The following is a 13,659-nucleotide window of genomic DNA, read 5'->3' on the forward strand; positions in this document are numbered from 1 at the left end:
TGTGAGAAACCCAGAAAGACACAGCCTGGAGCTTAATTCCAGTTTTCAATAGGCTGTGAATGTAAAACAGAAAAGTTTGTATTTGATCTAGAGTTAGGGAACCACTGGAGACTTCTAAGCAAGGTCCAATTACCTTTGTCTTGTAATATTTGTAGAACTTGGTCATCTTTTGGAGACTTTAGTACTCATCCTTCCTTCTAATTTGTTTATCCTCTCTGTTGATTTATCTACTTGTGCTTTAGGTTTTTAAATTTCATCTCCTCAAAATTATCAGAAGTTTAGCCTTTTTTTTCCTTTTAAACCCTATTACTCACTTCTTTTTTTTTTTTTTTAAATTAGGCAGTTGGGGTTAAGTGACTTGCCCAGGGTTACACAGCTAGTAAGTGTCAAGTGTTTGGTCTGAGGCCGGATTTGAACTCCGGTCCTCCTGACTTCAGGGCCAGTGCTCTACCTACTGCGCCACCCAAATGCCCCCTCTATTACTTACTTCTTGAAACTCTCCCTTTTTTGTAGGTATATTCCCAGGGCTGTACTGCAAATCTGCCTCAATCTCTTTTCATGTTGAAGGATATACTTTTCCCAGGCTAGGGCCTGGGTCCCTAGCCTACATAACTTCTGGTTTGGACTTAGCTGTTTTAGTTGTATTTCACTCCCCTTTCCTTTAGACCTGGCACAAGCAAACACCTTGGCCCCTTGACCTAGTACCTTCCATGGTTCCTTCTTCCTCTAATTGGACTGTATCAGGTTCTACCACTTTTGCAGTATTGGGTAGAGTGGAGTAGGTGTTCTATACAGCCTCTGTAGTCTTGAGGTTCCTTAGGGACTGCCCCAGGCAGAAGGAAGCATGATTCTCTTCCCCAACCCACTTCCTTCTCACATAGCTGGGCAGAATCAATGCTTGTACCAATGGCAGCTGGAGGTGGGATGTGTGCTCAGAGAGCTTGCAATAGGAGGAGAGTCCTTGTGCAGGTCCAAGGCACAAGCCCATGGATGGTTTTGTATGCCCTATGGAGCATGATGGCTTATAGGTCATAGAGAGTTGCTTAGAGAATGTTTTAAGGATTAGTGTTGCCCAGTGTTCATTCATAAGACTGTTACCTTGTTGGGCATCTCACGTTCTTTTCCTGTAGGTTCAACTGTATTATTCTACCTCTGGCACATAGTTACTGTTTTGAGAGGGGGTTTGAGAGTTAGTGGGGACGAGAAAAAATGCCTTATTTGGAATCTTGTCGGTCACCATACAGAAATTTTTTATTATTTTTAAAATATGGTCATCCCTGTGCTCTAAAAATATAGAATAAATTTAGAACTAGAAGGGACCTCAAAAATCACTTAGTATACTCCTCACTTAATCTTTTCTATTAACATACTATTAAAAGTATGAGTGTTGTTATGACATAGCAAAAAATATCTCACATGTTATATGTGAGATATTAATTCATCATTATAGTATAGGCTCTAAGATGCATCATAAGGAAGTAAAGAATAAGGATCCTTAACCATTTTTGTGTCATAAGCAACTTTGGGACCCTTTCTGGTTAAGCCTATGGACCCTTTCTCAGAATACTTTGAATGCATAAAATAAAACACATAGAATTATAAAGCAAACCAATTATGATGGACCAGAGTTATCAAATTTAAAAAAGACAAGTTCACGGACTCCAAGTTAAAAACCGCACATTATGGAGTCAGCCTTGGAATTGGGAGACTCATGTTCAGGTGCCATCTCTGACACATACTGACTACATGACTGTAGACAAGTCACTGAAGGCACCTTTATAAGACTCTAAGTCATAGTTGTTGCTGACTTGTATTGTTAGAAAGGGTTTCCTTACTGGAAATCCCTCTGCCAATGAAATCATAGGTCAGGTCAAAATTGTAACATTTGTGCTATCAGGGACATGCCCAAAGACCTGTTGGAGAAGCTTTGAATACTGGCCCTACCTTGAAGAACAGACCTACCTAAAGAAATGTAATTAGTTTAAAATTGTTGCCTCTCTCCTGAAACAGATCTATTCATTTCAAGAGCAGTCATCACAGGCAATTCAAATTGAACAGGATAATTAACTCTGTAGAACTTCAGTTTCCTCATCTGTAAAATAAGGGGGTTGGAATAGATGATTTCTAAGGTTACTTTTAGCTCTACATCTATGATCCTATTTTGTTGAACACTTTCTGCTTTTCCTCTAATCCAGAGATTTTTAACCTTTTTACTGTGAACTACATTAGCAATCTAGTTAGGCCTTCTATATACCCTTTCTCAGAATAATATTTTAAATGCATAAAACAAAATATATGTAATTACAAAGGAAACCAATTAAATTGAAATACAGTTATCAAAATATTTAAATAAACAAGGTCATAAACCCCAGGATAAGAACACAGTCTAATCAGTCATATATATGTTAAGACCCAGATGAGGAGAATCTTCTTTAGAATGGAAAAAAACTTGATTCAGGGCTTTAAAAACATCAACCTCCATTTTAAAGGACATTTTCATTTGGTTTAGACAAACATACACAACTAATCAATCAATCAACATTTATTAAGTGCCTGCTGTGTGCCCGGAACAATGTTAAATGCTGGAAGTACAAAAAGAGGCAAAAGACAGCCCCTGCCTTAGAGGAGCACACAATTTCCATGAATTGTTTTGGTTTTGTGTTTTCATCTGCACCTATGATTTCATCAGCATGGGTTGTTCCTTCAGCCACACAAATTGGCAAATCACCTGTCACTTATGATTTTAGGGGGCACTGAGAGGTTAAATAACCTTTCAAGAGTCAAAAAGGAAGTGTCCAAGCCTAAGTTTGAATCCAGTTCTTTCTGACTCCAGAACATAAAAAACTCCTTAGGAATAAAAACTGTTTAAAAATATTTTAATTTTTTGTTTTTGTATCCCCATAGCCTAGAACAGCACCTAACACATAGTAGGTGCTTAATAAATGCTTGTGGATGATTCCTCCAATGGATTGCTTTCCATTATATAACATGACCTCTCTATGATAAGTTATTAAACATAGATGTTAATTTTTTAAACACCTTCACTTTCATTGAGTAAATAAGTAGTGAAGACATTTATTGTTTTTGGACTCATGCTTTTTCAAAATAGGATTATTGGGTTGTTTTTTTGAGCTCCAAAGCCATTATTTCCTATTTTCTGAGCAAGTCATCTAGGTATCTGTGGGTGGGCCAGCCCATTGCATACTGCCCTTAAAATATTGGTGGGAGTATATTCCATAAGCAATCCATTAGAATATAAGCTCTTTGAGGGCAGAGACTGTTTTTTGCCTTTTTGTGGCCTCTGAGCATAGCACATGCCTGGCACATGGTAGATGCTTAATAAATGTTTATTGATGAATTGATTGATAAGTAGTATACAAAAGTCAATATCATTTCTTTAAAGTCAGCTATCTACTTTGAAGTTAGAGATTTTTTTTTTCTCTTTTGACCTGCCACTACTTTGTTGGTCTTACCTGGTAGAGATACCCGCTACAAGGCCAACCTCAGTGAAAAGCATCTCAGATGGGGAAAGGAAGTTAGAAAATTTTACGTATTCATAACATGCTGATGAACACGTTATTGCTTTTATATAATAAAGAAGATAACTGTTGAACACAATTTCATTGAGAGACAGAGGTTTTAATGAATAAACAGCAAACCGTGGAGTCAGGATTTTCTGGGTTCAAGTCTTGCCTTTGAACTCTACTGGTCATATGACCCAGGACAAATCAGTTGCCAATCTCAATTATTAAAAATAAGTTTTCCAAAATGAAAAAGGTGGTTTTTAATGTTCAATTATAAGCATGCAATGATTACCATACATTGCTCTCTCCTTCAGGTCCTTCCCATACAAGTCATATTTTGCAGCTATATATTTCAGGATGGCTCTGGTTTGTACCATGTACATTCCATCCATTTCAACCATTGGCACTTGTTGATACATTAGTATTCCACCTAAAAACAGAAAGAGAAATCAAGTCATTGGAGTACGGTCATGGAATCATAGTGCTAGAACCAGAAGGGACAGTAGAGGTCCTCTAGTTTAATTCTCTCATTTCACCGTGGAGGAAACTGAGGCCAAAGATGGTTACAAGACCTATTTAATACATATTTATTCCCTTCCCCTTTTTTTTACTTACATAAATGGCACAGTGGACAGTGTTCTAGACTTTGGAATTAGGAAGACCAGATTTCAAATCCCGTCTCAGACACTTGCTAGCTATGTGGGCCTGGGAAAATAACTTAACTTGTTAGCATCAGCTTATTCATCTGTAAAATAGAAATCAGAATAGTACTAAGTTTTCAGGGTTGTTGTAAGGATTACATTTGTTAAGAGCTTTGTGGGCCTTAAAGTGCTATATAAATTATATATATATATATATATACATATATATATATATATAATCTTCTTTTTAAAGAACATAAGCTCACTGAGAGAAAAGACTTTCATTTTTTCATCTTTGACATGCCTCAGATAGTAGCTGGTACACAATAGATGCTTAATAAATGCTTGTTGATAAACTGATCCATCCTCTCTCCAGCTCCCGTTGCCATACCCTAGTTCTCATCAGCGCCCATCTAGATTGTTCCAAGATGTTTCTCACTGATCTCCATACCTCCAGTCTCTGGTTTTTTTCCAATCTGTCCTTCTTAACTATTCTTTTGGAAGGATGACAATTATCAAATTACTTCTTTGCGCAAAAATCTCTCGTAACTCCCACTTTGTAATGTAGCTTTTGTATATAACACATTAATACTCTTCTGTTTAAATGTGATAAATGTTAAGTGGACTGTATGTTGGAAGTTCTTCAGGTTTTTGAGCAGTTAGCAGACAAACCTCAACATGTTGAACAAGATGGGCAAAACTTTTCACTGCAGACTCTTTATTTTTGCATAAGTAGCTATGGTGAAGGCAGGAGCTGTATTTGTGATTTTACAGAGATAAAGCAGTACCACAGAATAGCGTATTTCTGCTTTGAGTAGTAATGATTAAATCTTTAACTGGGTTTTTAATTACATTCTCTCCCTTTTATAAAAAATTAAGTGGTCACATAGCTTTGCTGACATATGTTGTGTTTATTTTGTATTTATACTGACTTAATGTTTAAACCTGTGAACTTAATGACTTACAAATAAAAGGTAATACCTGAGAAATAATGTAGGGGTTCGTATGAAACCAAACTTCTCCATACCTTTTGATTCACTGGATGCTTGCATTTTAAGTAAATAAAAAATTTAATCTTATTATTTTCTGTTTAAGTTTTATGAGTAAAATATGTAGAAATGGATGATTTTCATTAAGCTAAAATTTATTTGCTAAATTTAAAACCTGCTCCTTTTGGTACCATAAAAGGGCAATGCTGTGCTTATATAGTAACAAATCAGATTTATTTGTCTAGAGACTTTTGTTGTAATTAGGTTACTTACTAAAATTTGTCAAAGCATGAGCTTTATTGTCATTTTAAAAATCTATTAAAGAATTACCATAAGACTAAAAAATAAAAATTCAAACTTTTCTATGACCTCCATAATCTTTTCAGGCTTGTATCCCATCACTTTTTACTTCCCATCCCTCTTCTGGCCAGACCAGCTGCCTTTGTTCACTGGCCCAGAGGAGATACATTGTAAACTTAACCCTTTCAACTCTAGAACTCTTGATCTGGGGCACTTTGTCAGATTGGTGAATGCTTCAGGAGTCTCCTATAGCAGACTGGCCCGATCCATGCTTCCCTTCTTTTCCCAGCTGTCTCTTTGGCAGTAGCCACTTTGCCCCTGGTTCATACTCTTTGTAGCCTCTGCCTCCTTTCCAAGGCTGGAACCATAATCAAATCAGTTAAATCCATTGCTGCTGGAAAGGTTATATCAATCTATTCCTCTAAGGCCCCACTCCACCACAGTAACTTTCCAAATCAAAATATCCCTTCTTGACCACCATTCTTCTATCCGTGTTGACTCCTCCATTAAAATATAAGACATTGTCTTCATTTGTTGTTGATTTTTTTGTACTCTCAGATTTTAGAATAGTACTTGGAACATAGTAAATGCTTGATAATTGATTTTTAATTCATCTATTACCTTCATTTATCCCATGCAGTGGTAAAACTGGACTATTACCATTCTCCAAGGACACCATATGCATACCAGTGTAAACCATTTCGTACCAGTTATGTACCAGTATTTTCATGTGAGAATGGGGGATGGGAGAGGAGGCAGTTTGCATTTGTCCTTATGGCTACAGAAACTACCAGCAAAACTACTGAAACTGCTCTTCTAAAAGTCACCAAATGACTTCCTATGGCAAAAATCCATTCCCTAATGCTCAGTGTTTGGCTCTCTTCTTTTCAGTTTTCTACACCATCTTTCAGTGCTTTTTATCCTTTCCCATAGCTTCAGCTATCCCTTCTGTATGTGGAACTCCTAAGTCTAAATGAAAGAATGAATGAAAAAGCCTTTTTTAAGTACCTAACTATATGCCATTCACTCTGCTAAGTGCTAGGTATAAAAACCTAAGCAAGACATTTCTAGCTCTGTAGAAGCTTGCAGCTCCAAAGGGGAAAAACAATGCAATAAGGAAAGATAGAAATCAAGAAAGCTATGCTTATGGCAGAAGGATTTGGAAGTGTCCCATTGGCCAAACACACCTATCAGAATCCAGGATGTTAGAGTTAGAGCATGAGTTCTGGTGTGATGGGGATGAGGAGTATGGCCAGTGTGCAGGCAGCATAGTTTGAAATTGGCTGAAAGGGGCATGCCATCTGTGGCCATGCAAGATAAGGCTCACCTGTCAAACCCAGTCAGAATTCTAATGGGAACATCTCTAGCCCTGACCTCTTTGACTAGTTTCATATTCCCCTTTTCAGCTGCCTGATGGACATCTCTACTTGGAGGTAACACTAGCATCTCAAATTCCATGTATTTAAAATTGAACTCATTTATCTTCTACCTCATCACCCCCCCCAAAAAAAAATAAAAAGAAAACACCACTGACCTTCCTTCTGACTTGTTTATTTTTGCCAATGACACTACCATTTTCAGGGACTCCTACTCACCACTCCAAGGCCATCCTTAACTTCTCCTTCACCCTATCTCACATATCCAATCAGCCATCAGGTCCTGTCAATTCTGTGCCATCCTTACCATCCCCACTGCCTCTTTAGCCCATTACCTCAATGCTCCACATTTAGGTCCTCATCACTTTTCACCTGTAAGAAGAGACACTGTGGTGTGGTGTAAAGACTTCTAGATTTTAAACCAGAGCAGTTAGGTTCTACCAGAATCTTGGCTTTGTACTTGTGCCTCTGTGACCATGATCAACTCAATTAACTTTACTCAATTTCAGTTTCCTCATCTGTAAAATGAGAGGGCTAGACAGATGACCTCAGGAACCTTCTTTCTCTATTTCTATGAGCCTATGCCTCTTTTGCAATTATCTCTCAACAGGTACCTCCTGACCATTCCATCCAACATACTACTAGATTAATCTTTCTGACACACAGGTCTGATCACGTTATCTGTCATTGCTCAAAAAAAGACTTTGATTGGTTCCTATTTTCTCCTTAATAAAGTCCAAAGAACATCCTCCCCCACCCCCAGTCCAGATCCAGTGGACTCTTCCAACCACATTTCATATTTGTTGTTATTTAGTCATTTTTAAGTCACGTCCAAATCATTGTGCCCCCTTTTAGGGTTTTCTTGGTAAAGATACTAGAGTGGTTTACTATCTCCTTCTCGAGCTCATTTTACAGATGAGGAAATTGAGGCAAACAGGATTAATGCTGTGATATACCAAGGGTCAAACAGCTAGTAAGTGTGTGACCTCAGATTTGAATTTAGGAAGAGGAATCTATCTGACTACTAGGCTGGCACTCCATCGACTGTGCTACGTAGAAATGAATCTTTATGGGGACTACTTATCGACTTAGAAAACCACAAATTAACATTATCTGTGTTGTATTTATTTTATTTTTATTTATTTATTATATTTATTTTCTTAAATGTTTCCCAATTACATTCTAATGTGGTTTCTGCTTCACTTAAGGGCAGCTTGCCAGGAATTTGACACCTCTTCATTATGCTCCTCATGGATTTCTGGTCAAACTCCATACATAGACTTCTGTGCCTTTCTCCTGGAATGCCTTTCCCTATTATCTCCTGCTATTGGCATTCTACCCATCATGGGGGATCCAACACAAACACCACTTCCTCCATGCGATCTTCTCTGATCCTCTGATTTTCTGATTCTCTGATCCTCAGTACTTTCTACTGCTTTTATATACCAGTAATGTTCTAATGTTTATATATGTATAATTTGGGGGTAAAAATCAGGATTATACAATCATAACTATAAGGGATCTTAGAGATTTTCATCTCAACTAGATTGTAAAATTCTTGAGGGCAGGACCCCTGTTTTGTTTATCCTTTTATTTTCCTGAGCAACTTAGCTCAGAGCGCCTCAAATATTAGTCATTTAGTACACACTTATCCAGTGAATGAAAGCTAATTCATATTCTGGTATTAGCAACCGTTATCCTGGTGCTTATGTTTTACAAGAATATGCCTAAACAGATTAAAATTTACACCTACAGAATTTCATTTATGAGAGCTACTCTACAACAGAGACTAGATGGGGACTTCCTGGTACTCTTTAGGTCACAGTAGTGTAGTATTGTATAGTGGGCACTAGATTTAAAATCAGGTGGCCTGGGTTTGGATCCAGGTTCTACCACTTACTAGTTGTGTTGCCCTGGAGGATTAATTTACCCTCTCTGAATGTTAGTTTTCTCATCTGTAAAATGGGAATAATACTACTTGTAAAGAACTTTGTATGAATTTTAAATTTTTATTTGGTTCATTATAAGGCCTAGGGCTGGCATAGTGTCTATTCACCTTCTTGAGCTAGGTCAAGTCTGCCAGCCCCTCATTCTCCTTACTCAAGGTTGTAACCAGTCGCTAGCATTTTTATATTTTAAAGTTTGCAAAGAACTTTGCACTGCATATATAATCTCCTTTGATCCTCACAACAACCATCAACCATTTTAGTGATGAGGAAATTGAGATTGAAAGTTAAGTGACTTACTCAGGATCACACAACACAAAGGTCACACAGCAAGTGTTTGAGGAAAGATTTGAACTCTGGTCTTCCTGACTCCAGGTTCAGCAGGCTATCCACTGCACCAAGTAACTGCCCTAAGTAAAGATAGTTTATAGAGAGCTAGAACTGTGCTTCAAAGGAAAAAGTTTTAATTTCCATGGGAGTGGGGGCTGGGGGGTACACTTCTGGGAAAAAAAAAAAGGAAATAAGCATTTATTAAATGCCTACTATGTGCCAGGTACCATACTAAGTGTTTGAAAAAATATTATCTCATTTGATCCTCACAGCTCTAGGAGGCAGCTACTATATCATCATTCCCACTTTACAGTCCAGGAAACAACAAGGAAACACAGTAATATCAAGTTATTTCTACAAGTAAAAAAAAAAAAAAAACTTCAATAACTCCCATTTGCCTATTCTTTCCTCACATTCAGGGAATGACATGACCCAACTCCAACCTAACCTTTCCAGTCTTAAATCCCATCATTCTTTACTTCCACCAGGATTCCTCTGTAGAAGCCAAGGGCCCTTTGTTTCAGGAGGAAAGAAGCTTGCTTTCTTCCCTGATGTGGTTGTTTTGAAATTCAAACCCTACCTCTGAGGTACAGAGAAGCACACATGTGTACTGTTCCATGTAATTCCCCGTCCATGATATGATTCATAACATACTTTTTCACAACTGTAGAATCAGAGAATTTTAGGGCTATGAGGGATCTTGGAGACTTTTTGCATGTCTTTTCAGGCAAGGCAATGGGAATTAATCTGATCTGCATGGACTAGCACAGCACAGCAGCAGCTCTTTGAACTCACCCTTAATTAAATTCTCAAAATCTTCAGCTGTTTTGAAAAGCACTTCTTCATACTAGAAAGGAGAAGGACACATGAGAGTCTCAGAGCAATGGAATCATGAAATGTTACCACTGGGAGGGACCTTAGAGATCATGGTTTCATGAGTAGATCACAGGAGTAGGAGTCACAAAGACCTGAGTTCCAAAACTGCCTTGAGTACCTTAGGTGCCTTAGGTACCTGTTTTCTGGCTGGGTGACCCTGAGAAAGTCCTTTAACTTCTCTGGGCTTCAATTTCCTCATCTGCAAAAATGAGGACCTTGGACTAAATGACCTCCAAGGTGTCTTCCAGCTCTACCTTTTATTCTGTGATGCTCTCATCCAACACTTCTCAAACTTTTTATTCTCAGAATCCCCCTTTGCATTCTTGATGTAGGACCCACACAAAGAGCTTCTGTTTATGTGGGTTCTATCTATTGATATTTCTAACATAGACATTAAAATAGCCAAATTTTGATATATTGTAATTGTAAATCTATTTTTTAAAATTTTAATTCATTTAGAATAGCAGTAATACACTCATTACATATTAACCTAATATGTGTGTCCACCCAGGGTTCTCTTAAGACCTCTGCAGAGCTTTAGACCTAACCTAGGTTGCAGGTACAAAAGAAATACCTTTTCAATATTTGAAAAGAAGTTTGTTCAAGTTTACAGTAACCACATGACACATCTGTCCACAAAGTAGTTCTATTTTCCATCCTGCCACAGAGTAGGGTCCTTTGATTAGCAGAACTGAAGTCCCTCACATCCTATGAAGTAGGCAGAACTGAAAGGGACATTGGACATTGGCTCCTCTAATTTCCTCATTTGGCAAGAGAGGAAACTGAACCCCGAGAGGTGAAGTGATTTGCCAATATAAGAGAGGAGGGAGAAAAATCATTCATTACCACCAGAAAGATTATTACAAAATTTTTCTAGCATATCAATCTAAATTATTAATGCTTAAAAGTTTAGAAACTTTGCAAAGACTTTAGGAAGATCTTATATATAAGGAATCTGAACCTTCCCCAATCCTGACTGAATTTTTTTTAAAAGTCTACAAAAATGTAGATTGTTTAAATCTCTTTAGAAACTAACACAACCTCTGTTCCTTTATATTTTTCAGTTACACTATAGGCAAAGATCACAGAATCACAGAATGTTAAAGCTACAAAGGATCTCAGAGATAATCTAATTAAACTCCTCTATTTTACAAATGACGAAACTGAGTCTCAGAGGCAAGGAGGTTTGCCTAAAGGTGTGTAGTTAGCTGGTCATGTCACCAAGACTTGGATCTACATCTGCTGAATCAAAGTCCAGCTACTATGCTCTGTTTACACTTTCAGAAGGGGAACTCAACCAACATTTAATTATCAAAATAAATGTGACTTTCAACTTGCTCCTGAGACTCAGTTCACTGTTAAAGGGGAAAAAAAAAAAAGATGGTGATCACAATAATTAGACCCCTTGTTTGGAGGGAGTCATTAAGTAAGTTCCACGTGATTTCTCCTCTAGTAAGTATTCACTTAATCTGAAGAAAAAGAACAAATGTAAGAAACGAAGCATCTACCTCCACACCAGCAGCTGCCAGGAGCCAGCGCACGGATTCCATTCTGCCTCTGCCATTGAAGTAATACAGTTTGGGCTTCGCAGCCATGATTCTCAATTCCTGGTTTTCTGACAAACAAGAGAGAACAAACAGCCTGACCAGGACCTCGATATAAAAACTGTCCTTTTTGTAGTCTTTGCTCTACTGGGTATATATGAGAAAAGCCCAAACTCTCAGGGCCAATGATTCAGAGTGTAGATGGGGGAGGGGAGAAGAGGGAGGAGAATCATGTGAAGGTCAGGATTCAGACTTCCCATTTTTCCCAATACCAGGCTGAAGGCAGCTAGTCAGGGTTCTATTTAAATGATTGAAATGAATTTGGGACTTTGGTGAATAGGAACTGATCAGCTTAACCTGGACCACATAGTATAATTGAAAGGTAAAAATAAAGTTTCTTTCATTGTGTAAGGAATGTCTACTAGGATCATTTTTTATCATTGTATCAAAGTTGGTCATCTAGATCTGGGTATCATGGATCCCAAATAACTCCCTGTTTTACTCCAGGTATTGTTTGGGAGTGATCCTAGTTATGCAGATGTAGAATTCCCTATCAAAACCCAGGAACCATATATCAAATAGAAAAGTTTTCATTTAGGACGAATACCAAAATAAATCATATAGATTCCTGTGCTTTGATTTATGTAGTGAGCTCCCTGGAGAGGATTTCCTCCACTGATAGCACATCTGCCTTTGTCTTGGGATTTTTAGTCCGAGAGTTGCCAGGGACACAGATAGGTTAAACAACTTGCCCAGGCTCACACAGCCAGTAGAGTTAGAGGCAGGAATAAAGCCACGTCTTCTTGAAGCTGAAGTGTCCTGTCGATCTACATATAAGACCTCTTTTCCTCTCCACTGTAGAAATCCATTCCAATAAAATATACTTTGTTACCTTGTCATAAGGGCTCATTTCAAATCGACAAAGGAAATGACCCAAGACATAACGAAACAGAATTTCCCATGGATTCCCATGCTGCCCATGAGAATGGGAATATTACCTATAGGACTCAGGAGGGCCCAAGGTTATGGCTCAGCTGGAATAGCTTTAATGGTTCACTTCGCAGACAAGTATGTATGCCCCACTGATGTTCTATCCTGTTTCTAAAGTTGTTAGAGTTTTCATCTGGGGCTGGGGTTGGGGCTCCTTCTTCAGAGGAAGCTTTAGCACTCTTTTGTGAGACTATCCAGCCAATATGCCTGGAGTTAATGGTGTTTCTGGCTCTTTTAGCTTAACAATGTTCAAAATCCTCCCTCAAAGGAATTCTCCAAGCTTCCCTGCTATTTTGGGTGAGGAGAGTAAACTTCTCCTGGTTCCTATCAAGAATTTTGCAGATAAATGTCATGTTCCCATAGTAGAATTTGTTGTAAAACAGTTTGTTTTCATTTTTCCCTTAAATCCCCAACATCAAGCATAGGACCTTGCACGGAAAAGAAACAATAAATATTTGTTGAAAAGAAAAAAAAATAATTTTGCAGACAGTGTCAGGGTCACTTTGAATTATATCAAAACTTTAATAGCTTTAAGGAACATCATGTGATACCAGAACAGAACTAGCAACTTCATCTCTGCATTCCTGTCATTGCAGCCAAGACCGTGACCTTCTTGGTTGTTTTTGTCATTTCAGCTGGGTCTGATTCTCCAAGACTCCATTTTAGGTTTTCTTCACAGGGTTTTCTACTGTGGTAGTGGTTTGCCATTTCCTTCTTCAGATCATTGTACAGATGAAGATCTAGGCAAAGAGCAGTAAGTGACTTGCCCAGGGTCACAAAACTAGTAAGTGTCTGAGGTCACATCTGAACTCAGGACCTCCTGATTCCAGGCTTTGCACTCTATCCACTTCACCACCTACCTGCCCCTTCCCCACCCTCCTTTATATAACTTAATTATCTATTCGTCAATGCATTTGAGTAAGCAGAGGAGTGGAGTCCTAGAGCATTGTCTTTGCCAAAGTCCTTCATATGCATCCTGAACATTAGCCTTAACTCTGAAATTCCCTTAATCTTCTTTTAACCTAGTGTCACTGGTTTCTGTTTTTCATATAAAACTTTGAGAATTTGTACAGAAAAAGTTCATAAAGGAACCCAGTGTCGTTTCAAAGGAGAAAGGCATCATAGAAGAGATGAGAAGCTATG

General features: G+C 38.1%; 1 protein-coding gene across 2 annotated transcripts in view; it reads right to left on the bottom strand.

Moving 5' to 3' along the window:
- LOC114036479 (glutathione S-transferase A4-like) overlaps positions 1-13,659 on the bottom strand; it is a 61,429-nt gene that overhangs the window by 9,145 nt on the left and 38,625 nt on the right. Inside the window, exons 2-4 of one of the 2 annotated variants that reach the window (XM_027852971.1) lie at positions 11,491-11,597; positions 9,902-9,953; positions 3,822-3,954 (exon numbers count right to left, since the gene is read on the bottom strand). In XM_027852971.1, the coding sequence (XP_027708772.1) occupies positions 3,822-3,954; positions 9,902-9,953; positions 11,491-11,577 (272 nt within the window). In that variant the 5' untranslated portion in view covers positions 11,578-11,597. The remainder of the gene's footprint in view (positions 1-3,821; positions 3,955-9,901; positions 9,954-11,490; positions 11,598-13,659) is intronic. The other variant, XM_027852972.1, reaches the window with a different exon arrangement.

The sequence above is a fragment of the Vombatus ursinus genome, unplaced genomic scaffold (assembly GCF_900497805.2).
Source record: "Vombatus ursinus unplaced genomic scaffold, bare-nosed wombat genome assembly UNPS02009835.1, whole genome shotgun sequence".
NCBI classification, from domain to species: domain Eukaryota; kingdom Metazoa; phylum Chordata; class Mammalia; order Diprotodontia; family Vombatidae; genus Vombatus; species Vombatus ursinus.